Source organism: Eutrigla gurnardus (assembly GCF_963514095.1).
Source record: "Eutrigla gurnardus genome assembly, chromosome: 7".
Taxonomy (NCBI): Eukaryota; Metazoa; Chordata; class Actinopteri; order Perciformes; family Triglidae; genus Eutrigla; species Eutrigla gurnardus.
In genome coordinates this window covers 14,076,752-14,091,941 of record NC_139921.1, presented here as the reverse complement: position 1 = coordinate 14,091,941, position 15,190 = coordinate 14,076,752, and the positions used below count along the sequence as shown (strand labels likewise).

The 15,190-nt window shown below is 38.3% G+C and overlaps 1 protein-coding gene across 2 annotated transcripts; it reads left to right on the top strand.

Annotated features, from left to right (window-relative positions):
- Positions 1–11,443: 11,443 nt before the first annotated feature.
- nkx2.4a (NK2 homeobox 4a) lies at positions 11,444–13,168 on the top strand (the record flags this gene model as incomplete). 2 transcript variants are annotated; one of them, XM_084013578.1, is made up of 2 exons in its annotated part: positions 11,444–11,916; positions 12,504–13,168. In XM_084013578.1, the coding sequence occupies exons 1-2, from the start codon at positions 11,547–11,549 to the stop codon at positions 13,166–13,168; spliced, it is 1,035 nt and encodes a 344-aa protein (XP_083869704.1). In that variant the 5' UTR covers positions 11,444–11,546. The 2 variants fall into 2 exon arrangements, with proteins under 2 accessions (XP_083869704.1, XP_083869703.1); XM_084013577.1 differs by having other exon boundaries at positions 12,477–13,168.
- Between the last annotated feature and the right edge of the window lie 2,022 nt (positions 13,169–15,190).

Below are 15,190 nucleotides of genomic sequence, written 5' to 3'. Positions count from 1 at the left end.
TGTCTTAAAGAGATCCTCAGCTGCCCATATGAACACTGGAACAGGTTTTGCTTGCTGTGATCCTCCTGTTCGCCGATAAGATGCTCTCCATGTACACTTTGAATGGAAGTGATGGGGGACAAAAAACGCAGTCCTCTTTTGATGAATTACAAGGTTTATCTGAGGCTTATATGAACCAAACTTTTAATATGCAATGTACTTTATTTATTTTTCTTACATTTGTTGTTTGTTCCTGTATTATATGGATCATAAACTCCCTTTGAACTGAATGTAAGAGACATTTAATGAAATTAATGCATTCACTCCGAGTGCGTTTTGTTAAAGTTGAGGCAAATGTTTTTCCATCATTATTTTCATGAATGATGACAGATGGATTATTATGTTTGGTTAGCATTGACAGACTCTGATTAGCAGTGTTCTTGTTGGGACATCTTAACAGTGACCTATGCTTGCAAGCGCTGACATTTTTCATGTTACACTCAACGTTGTACAGAGGAAAAGCACAGCTGCTACGAATATTGTGAACAATGATGTTGTCACAGCGGGCCAGCATGCATCATACCAGGACCCTGGAACTAAAGCAGCCAAATGGAATTTTGTCATTGTATTATTGATATTTGTGCTTTTCCTACGGTGACACATGGGACTTGTTTAATACTGTAACTCATGCATATCTACAAAAATATAATACACCACAAATGTCAATAAAGGAAAGCTGTGAGAGGTGAGTGGAGGCAGGCGGCTGAAGGGTGCTTTGTGTGCGTTTTCCCTTTGACTGAGCAGCAGCCGTCCGTGTGGAGAAATCTTTTTCTGGCTCCTGCACACATGGCTGGAGGGAGGAGAGAGCAGGAACCGTCTGCAGCATTGTAGCACACAATTTCACGATGTTTTCAGAGAAGAGGCCAGCCAAGCATTTCAAGTGGCGGAGCAGCGAGAGGGCAGCATTGTGGAGGAGAGCAGGTAGTGTAATGATCAGGTAGACAAGATGACATCAAGCGTCCTCAGGGATGGCCAGGCACAGAGAGCCGACATCCTTCCAGAGAGAAAGAACCACTGAAACACGACGAGACAAAACCAACAAACAGGAGAGCCATTAGCCAGGTACACTTGTTATGACTGTGTAGCAGCCGAGAGCCAGACAAAGGGATTTAAACGAAAGTAATAAAACAATAAAGAAAAACAAATATAAAACAGGTCAGCCGGTGTGGGGTTTCACTGTTTGCATTTCAGTCAGTAAGAAGAGAACAAACTTAGGAATATTGTGTTTTATGCAAAATGCACCTCCTTCAACTCCCAAGATTCTTGAGTCTAAAGAAGAACAGTGGAATTGTGGGATCTGTGGGATGTGGGAAAATTGCATAAGTCACATAATAAAATACCTTCTAATGCAAATATATCGTTGTAAAATTCAAAAATATGTCAATGTATAAATATTTAACATAGTTGTATTATTCCACCTTTCAAGCTCAATTGTTAGTTACAAATGATGTATTTTAGATTTTTTTAAAACCTGAATAGAATTTGAGTGCTTGTGAAAAATGTTATAAATACATAAGAAATATGCTCGTAGATTGCAGACTGTATGATCATTCTTATATTCCATCCATCCATCCATTGTCTACCGCTTATCCTGTATTTAGGGTCACGGGGGGGCTGGAGCCGATCCCAGCTATCATTGGGCGAAGGCAGGGTTCACCCTGGACAGGACGCCAGTCTATCGCAGGGCCGACATGTAGAGACAAACAACCATTCACGCTCACATTCACACCTACGGGCAATTTAGAGTCATCAATTAACCTATCCCCATGCATGTCTTTGGACTGTGGGAGGAAGCCGGAGAACCCACGCATACACGGGGAGAACATGCAAACTCCACACAGAAGGAACCCAGGCCGACCCGGGAATCGAACCCAGGACCCTCTTGCTGTGAGGCGAGAGTGCTACCCACTACACCACCGTGCAGCCCATTCTTATATTGTACAATATTTTATGATCATATATTGAGACATTTAAAATGCCGGCCCCAAAGCATAAAATAATAACTAAATAATTATCATGAAATAGGAAGTGAAGTATCACACTTTAGATTATTTACTCAACATTAACATCAACACTAAACGTGGGCTTTTTAAAACTAAATTATATGATTTATTTCCATATTATACCTTTACTACTGAAATTAACACCAGATCTTATTCTCCTGTCATTTGAAGACCAGCCTAAGGGCTAATATGTCATGTTTGAAGACTCATCACAAAGAAAAAAGAAATAGCTAGAAGCAAATCAACTCATATCAACTTTTCATTTGTCAATTCCTCCCATGTAGCACATACACGAAATCAAAACAACATTTATCCCTGTCCCACGGTGAGATAAAGTGCACATATATATCATTCATCATGCATTCCACTCTGATGTCCTTGTGTTCAATCGCAGTATATCATGAAAAACTAAATATTGTTGCTGCAGTTTTTTATTCTTATGACTTTGGACATTAGTGATCTTAACTTTTTTTCCTGATGTAGTTCCTCTGATGGCCACTAAAGAAAAATTGGAAGAATGTTACAGGACGTTGCTCACAAATAATGTGAATAATCTGATGTGGTGGATGTGGATGTTATTATTAGAAGAAGGCACAATCTGAATAGATTACATATGGGCATTATATTTCGACGTTAACATTTTATACAAGATTACGGCTTTAGTTGTGACATGAATGATCAACTACTTATATAAGAAATACAGTTTTCCAACTTTGCACATAGTATGATAACATTTCTCCTTAAAAATATAGAGAGAAAAAAAAACAGGTTGTGAACTTCCAACTAAAATCCTGTTGTAAAAAAACAGTTCATCCGTGAATCTATAATTCCAGCACTTGAACACACAAAAATACTTCCTGCAGTGAAGTGGAGCAAATTTGTGTATATAAATTTCAGGACATGTCATCAAACAGGCCTCATCTTATCATAACAATTGACTGCCAAGGGCAACTCGATGCAGAGGAAGACTGGCAGAGAGATTCTGCCATATGAGTAACTGGGTGATAGAGTGAGCCGTGGTTGAGTCACAACCAGACTCTCCAACAGCTTTGTTTACCTGCCCTCACTGCTGCCACAATTAATGCTCATAGATTGCAGACCCTATGATCATTCTTATATTGTACAATATTTTATGATCTTATATTGAGACATTTAAAATGCTGGCCGCAAAGCGTAAAATAATAACTACATAATTATCATGAAATAGGTAGTGAAGAATCACACTTAAGATTATTTACTCAACATTAACATCAACACTAAACGTGGTATTTTTAAAACTAAATTATATGATTTACTTTCCATATTAAACCTTTACTACTGAAATTAACATCAGATCTTATTCTCCTGTCATTTACAGACCAGCCCAAGGGCTAATATGTCGTGTTTGAAGACTCATCACAAAGAAAAAAGAAATAGCTGTTTATATGTATATAACAAGTCTACTCTATTTCTATTCTATTTTTTACATTTTTTAATTTATATTGTTAATTTGCTATTGTTATTATTACTATTCTGTTTCTTGTAACATACTGTCCTTTGGCTGCTGTGGCAAACAAATTTCCCCGTTGAGGGACAATAAAGGAATTCTAATTCTGATTCTGATTCTGATTCATATCAACTCATATCAACTTTTTATTTGTCATTTCCATCCATGTAACACATACAAGAAATCAGAACGTTTCTCCCTGTCCCACGGTGAGATAAAGTGCACAAGCACAACAGAGAAGATAATACAGTAACACTAAGGTAAACAATAAACAATAAAGTGCACAACATATAAGACATTTACTAAGACTAAAAATAAACCATAAAATATAATAAAAAGTCTACTCTACTAAGTATATAATGTTACCTTTCAAAAATGTAGAATTGTAAAACACCTCCTGTATTGATGTAATTGTATAAGCTATAGTTGTTTTTCTTCTTCTACGACTTTGAATAAACAGATTGAAAGATACACGTTACTTTTAAGAAGTATCTTCATTGATAGAAATACCTCAAAACGGATTTGTCTCACTAACTTAAGCCACTATCATTTAGTATTCTGTAGTTTAATACTGGTCTTTTTAGTTGACACACATGAACAACTTAAATTCAATCTGCTACAAATACCAGCTCTCCTTAAATATATATATATATATATATATATATATATATATATATATATATATATATATATATATATATATATATATATATATATATATATATATATATATATATATATATATATATATATATCTTATATCTCATTCATCATGCATTCCACTCTGATGTGCTTGTGTTCAATCACAGTTTATCAAGAAAAACAAAATATTGTTGCTGCAGTTTTTTATTCTTATGACTGGACATTAGTGATCTTAACTTTTTTTCTTGATGTAGTTCCTCTGATGGCCACTAAAGAAAAATTGGAAGAATGTTACAGGACGTTGCTCACAAATAATGTGAATAATCTGATGGGGTGGATGTGGATGTTATTATTAGAAGAAGGCACAATCTGAATAGATGACATATCGGCATTATATTTCGACGTTAACATTTTATACAAGATTACTGCTTTAGTTGTGACATGAATGATCAACTACTTATATAAGAAATACAGTTTTCCAACTTTGCACTTAGTATTATAACATTTCTCCTTAAAAATAACAAAATAAAAACAGGTTGTGAATTTCTAACTAAAATCCTGTTGTAAAAAAAGCTGATGATTGGTGCACCAGTCACATGAATGCAAGATTGCTGGTTTAATTCTGTGCATGCCTTGAGTAAGGCATTAAAAACAATGTCCCACTTTTATGATAACTTTTTTTAAGGCTATAATCTTGATAAACAATGGATTCAAGACCTCAAAAATGATTTTCCAAATACAAATAATTCGTTTATGAAGGTATGCAGTTGATGATTGTGACTACCGTTACAGAAAAGAAAATTAAAATGAATATAATTTAAAAACCTAAATATTTTCAATACAAAATAATGTTGAGATAAAGCACAACAACAGTTTAATATGAATGATACATTTGACATAATTTTATGAATATATTGTTTTGTTTTGTGACAGATTCAAATATAAATCCATACCACACAAGACAGAAATTAGGTGGCAAAGATAATTATGAATAGAGCATACAAATAAATAACTATTTGCAATGAATATTCAGATACATTCAGGGTCAGAATAAACTGTGCAAAAATAACTACATGCATTCATAATATGATGTTACACTAATTTAGAAGATACCAATACATTATTTGATATTTTTGATTATATATGTTATATATTTTTTTATATTTTTATAGTAATGCAGATTATCCCTTCACCATGTAGCAGTTTATTCAGGCAGTGTTGAATTACTGAAAAGAAAATGGGCAGAAGGGAAAATGTCGATCTCGTTACACCGCACAGTAAAAACTGGGCTTTGACTTTATATTCTAAATTGAAGCACGTGTTGAGTGCTGGTATCTGTCAGGATCAATACATTCAGAGTTTGAAGTAGTTTTGGGATGTGTTTGTGTTCATCTAAATAATGGTAGGCTGTCAGGTGGCCTACTGGATAAAAGCATCCCAAAGTGGGGATAAACACGCAGGTAAAAATATGCAGCTTCTGTTCACATTTCCATTGTTGAGATGTGAAGCCATTTAAAAAAAGTTTCCGTCTCCACATTCGGCACTCAAAGTGCTTTGAAACTTTTGATTAGAAGATGCATCTCTTGACTATTACATGAAAACAAGCCACGTAAATGAACATCAGGACACACTTGATACAGATTGCTGCTATTTGCATGCATTTCAGGTGTAAAAACACATTTCATAACTAAAAATATAATTTCTTTAACCACACATGATGATGTGAAACATCTGCAGCTCAAAACTCAAAATTCCTGGCAAAAGTTAAGGAACTGGAATAAAGTAAATGCACACATATTCCTTTAAAACGTCACTTTACCAAAACAATGTATGCACAGTTTTCTTAGAATTAATATAAACCAGCTTCAATACTCTGCTTTATAAAATAATGATGTTCAATCTGCTTTTATTGTGATGCTAAACAAACTAATGGTAAGACAGACAAACTATCTATCTAATTATCTATTGTCATTGAAGAGCACAGACTGCACTTTGATGACAAAAAGGAAACAACAAAAACAGTTCATCCCTGAATCTATAATTCCAGCACTTGAACACACACATATACTTTCTGCAATGAAGTGGAGCAAATTTGTGTATATAAATTTCAGGACATGTCATCAAACAGGCCTCATCTTATCATAACAATTGACTGCCAAGGGCAACTCGATGCAGAGGAAGACTGGCAGAGAGATTCTGCCATATGAGTAACTGGGTGATAAAGCTAGAGTGAGCCGTGGTTGAGTCACAACCAGACTCTCCAACAGCTTTGTTTACCTGCCCTCACTGCTGCCACAATTAATGCAGCGGAGAAGTGGACGAACCAGGTACCCTTGGAACATTGGTAACATGCATTGATCTGCTTTTTTCTATTTATTTATTTTTTAAACATTTTTATTGTTGTTACAAAGGAGAGCAGCTATGCTTAAATGTTGCCACTCAAAACAACAGAGAGGACAGCAGCACTCACATAACCCCGGTACCTCAAATGTACAGGAGGCTAAAGCTCTTCCAGACCTGGAGAGGTCTCCCTTTTCTTTCCCCCGCCATCACCAAATCTCATACGCATTCCGTTATTAATTAATCTATTTGATGTGAACATTATTTATAACTGATCATAAGAACCTGAGAGCTTATTGGGTTACAGTCTGAACAAAATGACAGAATCGAGCTTTAAGATTTATTGTACTTCTCTCTGCCTCTGATTATAACATAAATCATGATAAACACAATTACTTTACATGGTTTAAGGTTCCTTACACTTGTCTTGTCTTTGCATTTGTGCAGTGTCAGCTGATTTGCCTGAACAAACTAAAACTGACATTGACAGCCTTTTCCCCTGTGAAAGAGTGTCTGCAGTGCACATCATCAATTAGCAGGTCTTACAGCAAGAAGAGGGTGATATTTCCAAATAGTGGAACGTCATAAACGTTCTATATTGGTGGTATATCTTTTGTGCACCATGAACAGTTTTGTATCATGTGAATGCGTTTCCTTCCATGTTAGTATCTTAAGAGCACCAATTTCAGGCCACCCAGAGACTTTCACTATTTGCTTCCAGTAGTTAAACAGGCCCTCTATTAGAAAGTAAAGCTCCAGTTTCCAGTGGAAAAAAACTATTTCCCGCCTGCATGCAACATGTCTGGATATAGCCTTCCCCCAACAGTGTAGTTCCCACTGTCTGATTAGCTGAGTAAATGAAGAGCTGCAAATTACGCAGTGAGACTTAAAGAACGTCAACACACTAATCCTATTATAAAAAATAAATTCTCTACCATTTCCCCCCCTGCTGTCAGATTATGGTCAGCATCCACCTAAAAAGCCCATATTCTGTTTTTTGGCGCCCTATTAGCATCATTTCGTCCATCAAGCGACATTAATTGTGAATGAATGCAAACTCCTGCAGAAGAATACGGTCTTCAAGAGTCCTGTCACATACTTTCTCCACTTGTGAGGACCTTTAACCTACTTAGCTGAGGAACCGCACCGTTTCAAGTAGTGCAGCTGAAAGATATGCACCTGCCCGCTTTTTACTCGCACACTGCTCGGAGATTTAAGAGGAGAGAAAGTATTTGATCTAAACGGTGCGACGCTGACTTGCAGGTGCGGGATTTTCTCCAAAAACCATTTCAGCCACAATACAGATCTTAAATTTGGAGTGAAGAAGACAATTCATTTGAGGCATTGCAAGATCCAAATGTCAAAATGGGGTCTTTCTGCTTCGCGTAATAGTAAATTGGCGCATTCATTTCGTGCGTAATAATGCCCGGGGGTTATTTGATAATATGTATATATTTTAAAATAGGCTAAGAGACAACTTTTCTGTTCCAGTCACATACAATAGGCTAATTTATCACGCACGGCTTGGAAGACACATAGCTTTGAATTATTTTCTAATTGAGGATATTAATGTTTCTCATCAAATTCAGACATAAGATTACATCAATCACACTCTTTCGAAGCACAACACATTGCAAGTCTAGCATCTTTCGAACCGTTTTCGAGAGAAAATGTTTTTCTTTAAATAATTCGCTGTTGTACTGATAAGAAATCCTTTAAAATGAATAACTACACCGAGGGGCTCAAGACAAAGGGAAAATGTGCTCACGGGTCGTGGGTGAATTATGCACGCAACATTTTACATGTTTTTTGATTTTGTGTGTACTGGCACTTATCATCTAATCTTAACGTGGCAATATGTTTTATTTGTTACCCAAAAAAATCATCCGAGGATAAATTTGTAAAGTCGGAATAGTTTTGGAATCCGTTTAAATCGCATTCGTGGGGGAAAAAAGTAAACAGTTAAGTTAAAAAGGCCTGCGAGAGTGAACAAATCCAAAGGTTTTTGGCACCTTGTGCACGGCCGGTGTGTGGTTGAGGCTGCAGGTCAGGACCCTGGCCCTTAAGCCATCTCTCCACATCTCTCAGGGTATTGAACCAGCAACGACGAGATGGAGAAAAGCACTTCAGTGACCAGGCGCGTTGGTCCATCTGCTGTGCTGAGCTGATCTGAGGGGTGATGAAGACATTGGAATAAAGACTGTCTGTTTAACATAAATATATTATGCTATATTATTATACTATATAAATTGGTTGTTGTGTTGTGGTCAACATCACTTAAATGTATTGGGAAATTGGTTAACGTGACCTCATTGGAAGCCCGGACTGCAACAATAATTCTTATCATTATTAGACACAATAGCAGAGGATGTAGCCACTGGTGGCGCGTAATGTTTGGCACGCATGGGACACTTAATTGTCACTTTTATTGCATAATTTCATTTGCACGTTAGCAATTCATCATTTTCTAAGCGTGTAAAATATTGTTTAATTGAAATTATTAAGAAAGTTTGGTAATCGAGCTGTCAATCAAAGAGCATCGTTTTATTTAGATTTTTTTTAAAGCGCATATTTACAGGAGAAGGCGAGACAAAATCGTCTCGTGCGTAATTCTGGGAATAAAACTACGTTTCCTCGTCATGAAGCCACCAGGGTTCCACATATTCTCCTTAGGGTGGCAAGGGTCAGAGCAGACGTATTCAAATGAATATATTGTATGATATTCGTCAGCATGTATTCATACACGCTGCGTGTATCGTGTAGGCCTACACATAAAAACAAGCTCGATCCAATAACTATTAACGCAGAGAGCATCAAAACAGTTTAGCAATTGTTCATGTTATTTTCTTTATAAATGCGTCCGATTTCTTAACAAACCTTTGCCGGGCCTTTTTCATAGCTCCTTGGCGCGTCCGCGTATCCCGCTCCATCTGTCTGGGCCGCATCATCTCCACTGGATGGAGAACAAAGTTAACTTCGATGGACAACTATATTAATGTGGAATGTAAGCCCTCAAACACGTCGCATGCAGCCAACCAGCTCCAGATTTTATGGGATCCTAATGTGGAGGGTCTGTGGACCAGGGTCCTGCTCTCTGACTCAGTAATCCACAAGGTTGAGAGGTTTGCCTCATTTACATAATGTTAGAGGTCTGGTCCGAGGCCTACCTTTTCTTTTTCGCCCTGAAAAGATGCCACGCTGCCGCCGCTAAAAGAACCGGAGAAGGTGCACAGGGGTCTGGACGTGTTCAGGAATAATTGCAGGTATGAAATATTTATTCTAAGAAAGGTGTTTTTCTGATTATTGATAGGCTACTCTGTTTGGAATTAGGACTTTTATTTGAACTGAGCGCATTTGGTTTACATCTGTTAACCCCCTTGGTTCCAACACATGTTTAGTTTTAGTGATGTGTTTTTTTCCCTTTCTTTCTCTCCACTTCGCTGTCAACTGCAGCTGACTTTGGAATACGCACGCATTGTTTGCTTTACCTCAACAACAATAACGGCCAATCACGTCCACTTCCACCCAAATCCTCTGCGGAATCCAGACACCCGAGGACACAAAAAAAGGGGGGGGATTCGATTACTTGAATATGCACAAGAAGAATGATTTATTACAGACACACAACCAACTGAACCGGAGATTGGCCTTCTTGATATGTCGCTTTAATTGATGGCTGACCATGTCACGTCTTCAACTGCTCAATTAGGGGTAGGGAGCTACTTGCTGCCATGCCATGCTAAATTACATTAGTGGCTTCTTGGAGACGAGTGTTTCATTCCTCCAATAAAGGAAGATTGGAACACGTCTCGTACATAAACCCAAACGACAGAACACCTGCTCCGGCTGTTGATAGTGATGGAAACACACACACACACACACACACACACACACACACACACACACACACACACACACACACACACACACACACACACACAAATATAATCAGTATTGTGCTTATAAGCAATTAATTTCAATTACTAGATGCTTGTGAGATGCGGGCTCAATAATTCGTTGTAGATCGATAAAGGACACACACGTTAGTCTATAATGGGACGCTACATTAACCGCTGTTCATTATTGCAGATTTGTAGTAGCTCTTTTCTCTTTTGACCCCGTTGTGTGTCCCTTCCTCTGATTCTTCCCCTGGCGCCAGTCAGTTTGCTCAGAGATTACAATGTCAGGTCAAGACTCCGAAGTGTTATTAGTGCGTGATGACCAGACTCGAGTGTTTGAGGCTCACAATATTGTCTCCAACATTGTCTTCATTAAGTCAGCTGCACTATTTTTTTCTAAGATATATACACAATTAGATATTTGTCTTGCATTGTTTGGCGTCAGGAAAACTGGTCAGTTATGGCGAATATTACGCATAAAAATGCCTGATATTAAATGTGAGGTGGTGATAAACTCACAAGCTGCCCCCCCCCCCTTTTCAGCATTTTGTTATTTTGATCTTATTTGTCCCTTTCTGGTGGGGCAACATGATGCTCAAGAAGCATAAATGAGCCGCTCATACAACTTCATTGCGCCTCTTTGATGATACTCGGTGGTCCTTATGTCTGTTCAAAGTGCTCTCAAAGTTTCTAGAAAGAGTGGAATTCCCTACTGACGCAAAGTATTCGTATGTGGTCGGATCAGCTGGTGTGCAGGACATATGGGATATTCTCACCTGTTATATAGTTGTCAGAAAGGACAGAATCACAAATATGCGACGTCGTGTTGCGCGCATATATAACTTAATATAAAGCAAAGTGATATCCTCATGAATTATGTCTCTAATATGTCAATGACTATTGTTTGCTGCTTTAGGAGTTTTGCTCCGCCCCCTGTGTTTTGTCGTAAACCTGGCTCCTGGCTCCAATAAACCCGGGCTAAGAGCGCCCTGGGCTCGCCTCCTTCTCCAAGGCGATCAATAGGATCTCAGGCGCTCTACAAGCACTCTCTTACGTAGACATCCACCAAGGAGAGAGCCGATACAACAACACGGTTGATCTGCTCCAACACAAAAAAACCTACCTGCTTTCTGAATCATGTCGTTGAGCCCAAAGCACACTACGCCTTTTTCAGTGACAGATATTTTGAGTCCAATCGAGGAGACCTACAAGAAGTTTGGTGGCATGGACGGCGCAGGGAACCTAACCTCTCCACTGGGAGCCTACCGACAGCCTCAGGTGTCTCAGACCGGCATGCAACAGCACTCCATGGGTCACAACGCCACCGTGGCCACCACTTACCACATGCCGCACACCGTCTCCCAGTTCTCCCACAGCGCAATGGGGGGATACTGCAATGGAAGCATTGGCAACATGGGAGACCTCCCGTCGTACCAGGAAAGCATGCGGAATAGTGCAGCAGCAACAGGGTGGTACAGCGCCAACCCCGATCCCAGATACTCCACAAGTAAGTTCATATACTCCTATTTCACACTTTTTTGTTATTTTGTTTCTTAGGAATTTAAATAGATAAATTGACGTTTAAGGAACGAGAGAGGAAAGCGCGGTAGAGTAAATGTATCGCTTTTTTTATTATTATTAATAATAATAATAATAATATATTTTTTGTTTGGAAGTTAACGATACAAAGTTAATGCAAATTATGTTCACTATTTTAAAGACATATTTCATTTATGACTACACTGAAAAGGAGATCATTCTTTCAAGTCTGACGTGATTTATTTATAATTGGCATGGGCAAATTTTAAAAGCAAGTTCTAGATATTTCATTATTATTGTTATTATTATTATTATTATTATTATTGTTGTTGTTATTATTATTATTATTATTATTATTATTATTACTATTATTATTATTATTATTACAAAATGTAAATGTGTTTTGTTAAACTAAAGCTTTTCACCTTCAATAATTATCAGCCAATATTCAATAAAGCATACCTCAGGCGAAACAGTGTTCTCCTCTTCTGTTTATTGAACGCATGTATATGTATGTATATTTTTAAGTTTCTAGATTCATGGGACCTTCCACAGGTATGAACATGGGCGGCATGGGGGGTCTCTCGGGAATGGCGGACGCCACCAAATCCATGCCAGTCCTGCACGCTGCGCCCAGGAGGAAACGGCGCGTCCTGTTCTCGCAGGCTCAGGTCTACGAGCTGGAAAGGAGGTTTAAGCAGCAGAAATACCTGTCGGCGCCCGAGAGGGAGCACCTGGCCAGCATGATCCACCTGACGCCGACCCAGGTGAAGATATGGTTTCAGAACCACCGGTACAAGATGAAGCGTCAGGCCAAGGACAAGGCGACGCAGCAGCTGCAGCAGCAGCAACAGGACGGTAACCTGTGCCAGCAGCAGGCGCAGTCCCCGAGGCGCGTTGCCGTGCCAGTTCTGGTGAAGGACGGTAAACCGTGCCAGAACGGCTCCAACACGCCGACGCAGAACCAGCAACAGGTAGTACAACAGGGCCAGCAACAGAGCCAGCAACAGAACGGGGCCGGAGTTGTGCTCGCATCCCCGACCAGCAGCCTCAGCCAGCATCAGAGCCAGCAGCAGGTGAACGCTTTGGAGCTGGAGGAGATGTCCCCCAGCCCCCCATCACTGCACAGCCAGCTCAACATGGCCCAGATAGACACGTCTGCTGTAGATTACACCAGTAACATGGTCAGCTCAAACCTCCTCTACGGCAGAACGTGGTAGGACATACAGTACAGTACACATACAGTACTGTCACTTTCCACTTTTTCAATGTGAACCTGCGGATGAGCGGCGCCAATGTAAGAGTATGCAATATATATATATATATATATATATGCATATGGACGCTGAAAAACGGGGCCCTTTGGTGTTTGATGGGACAAAAAGGCACACCAGCTGATCAGGGCACATTTTCTTGACATCTCTGAGAGGGGAGTCTGTTTTTGAACATTACAGAAATAGCTGCCCTTTAAAGCAATTACGCCGTTTCTGGACCTTTTGTAATCCATGTTTTGGACCCTCCCCATGATGTTTTAAACGTAGTCTCTGTTGTTGAAACAAAAAGGAATGCAGCTTCACTTGAGTTCGCACTGGGGTGGGGGAAAGGTGGGATCAGGTTGAAGTCCACGCTAAGCCACCCCTCCTTATTTACGGTGATAACCTGGTATTTTATCATATTAATATTGTAAACTAATGTATTCATTTAGACTTATTAAATAAAGTAGGGACTTGTATATTTGGCTAACACACAACAATGCGTTTAAATGTATAATAATCGTTATTGCGTCCACTTCTATGTTTTCTTTATTCTTTTGTAAGTTAAAAAGGAACAAATGCGTGATGGCTGCTGTATATGTTTCAAAACCAAGTGAACGTTAACAATAAATACCTTGAAGTGTGAGAGCTATTCCTGATGAAGTAATTTTTTTTTTTAAAGGGATCTGTTTTGGAGTGCATTTTCATTATGTTGTGATTGAGACCAAATTGAGCAGGAAAGCAAGGTCGATGAGGGAGCCAGCATTGTTCAGGTGACATGTTGGAGGGCTGCCTTTCATGGAATATGTCTGCAGGAGTCTAAGACTGCGAAACCCACCGTTTTAAAAACCACTAACACTTTCCAGCAGGGTTATAAATGGCATTAATGTATGCATTCATATGTGAATATGACTAATTCCTTAACAAACAGCTCAGACATATTGATCTTACTGCGTTTAATAGGCCCAGACGTTCGTTTTGCCGCAATGTAATTGGTCAATTTTATTGTGAACGCTAGCTCCCATAAAACCCACCATTACTACCAATTGTTGAAAGGAAGAATATATTTGCTAAAGAAATGGAGTGCAGGCCTCACGATATTATAATGCTGCATTCAATGTAATTACGTTATTATTATTATTATTATTATTATTATTATTATTATTATTATTATTATTATTATTATTATTATTATTATTATTAGTAGTAGTAGTAGTAGTATGCACAGGGTTCAATCGTTAAATTATCTAAATAAAGGTCCAGTTCACATCACTTATAAAAATCCAATACGAAGTATGCTTCATAATTTAACTTTGAAAAAATAGTTCTTATTGTTTTTGGATGAAATTAGATTACATTTCAAACATCGCTTCTTCTTTTTTTGACTTTACTTAAAACTGCGTTTGAACATGAAAGTGGATGGGTGTCAGTTTGTGTTTTTGACATTCACAATTAGCGCCCTGTAGATAATATATATGCTACTATTATCTAAATTCATTGCAATATTTTAAGTTATTCAAAAAACATTTCACTTAAATATTCTTTATTTCAAACCTATTTATTGTTATAATTGTATTGTTTGACAAAATATATCACAAACATTTTTCAAAGAAAGCAAGTGTTCATGTCTTCTTTTGATTTTAAATAAGCATTATTCATGTGATTTTCTGATGAATTCGCTGTAAGCCAATGTTCAAAAATACCCAGCAGCACATTGCCACAATTTATTTTTCACACAACACACACACACACACACACACACACACACACACACACACACACACACACACACACACACACACACACACACACACAGGAGCCTCATTCTGATCAATCTCTTTAGAAGATGAATGATTTGTACAAACAAACTCCAAAGTGTTTAAGGTCATCACTTAGCACCAGTGTCCCCTTTGCTTCCGTCCTCCAAACCCTTTTTTTACACCAGCAGTGGCTGATAATAGGATCTAACATTTCATTTCCTGTGGTCAT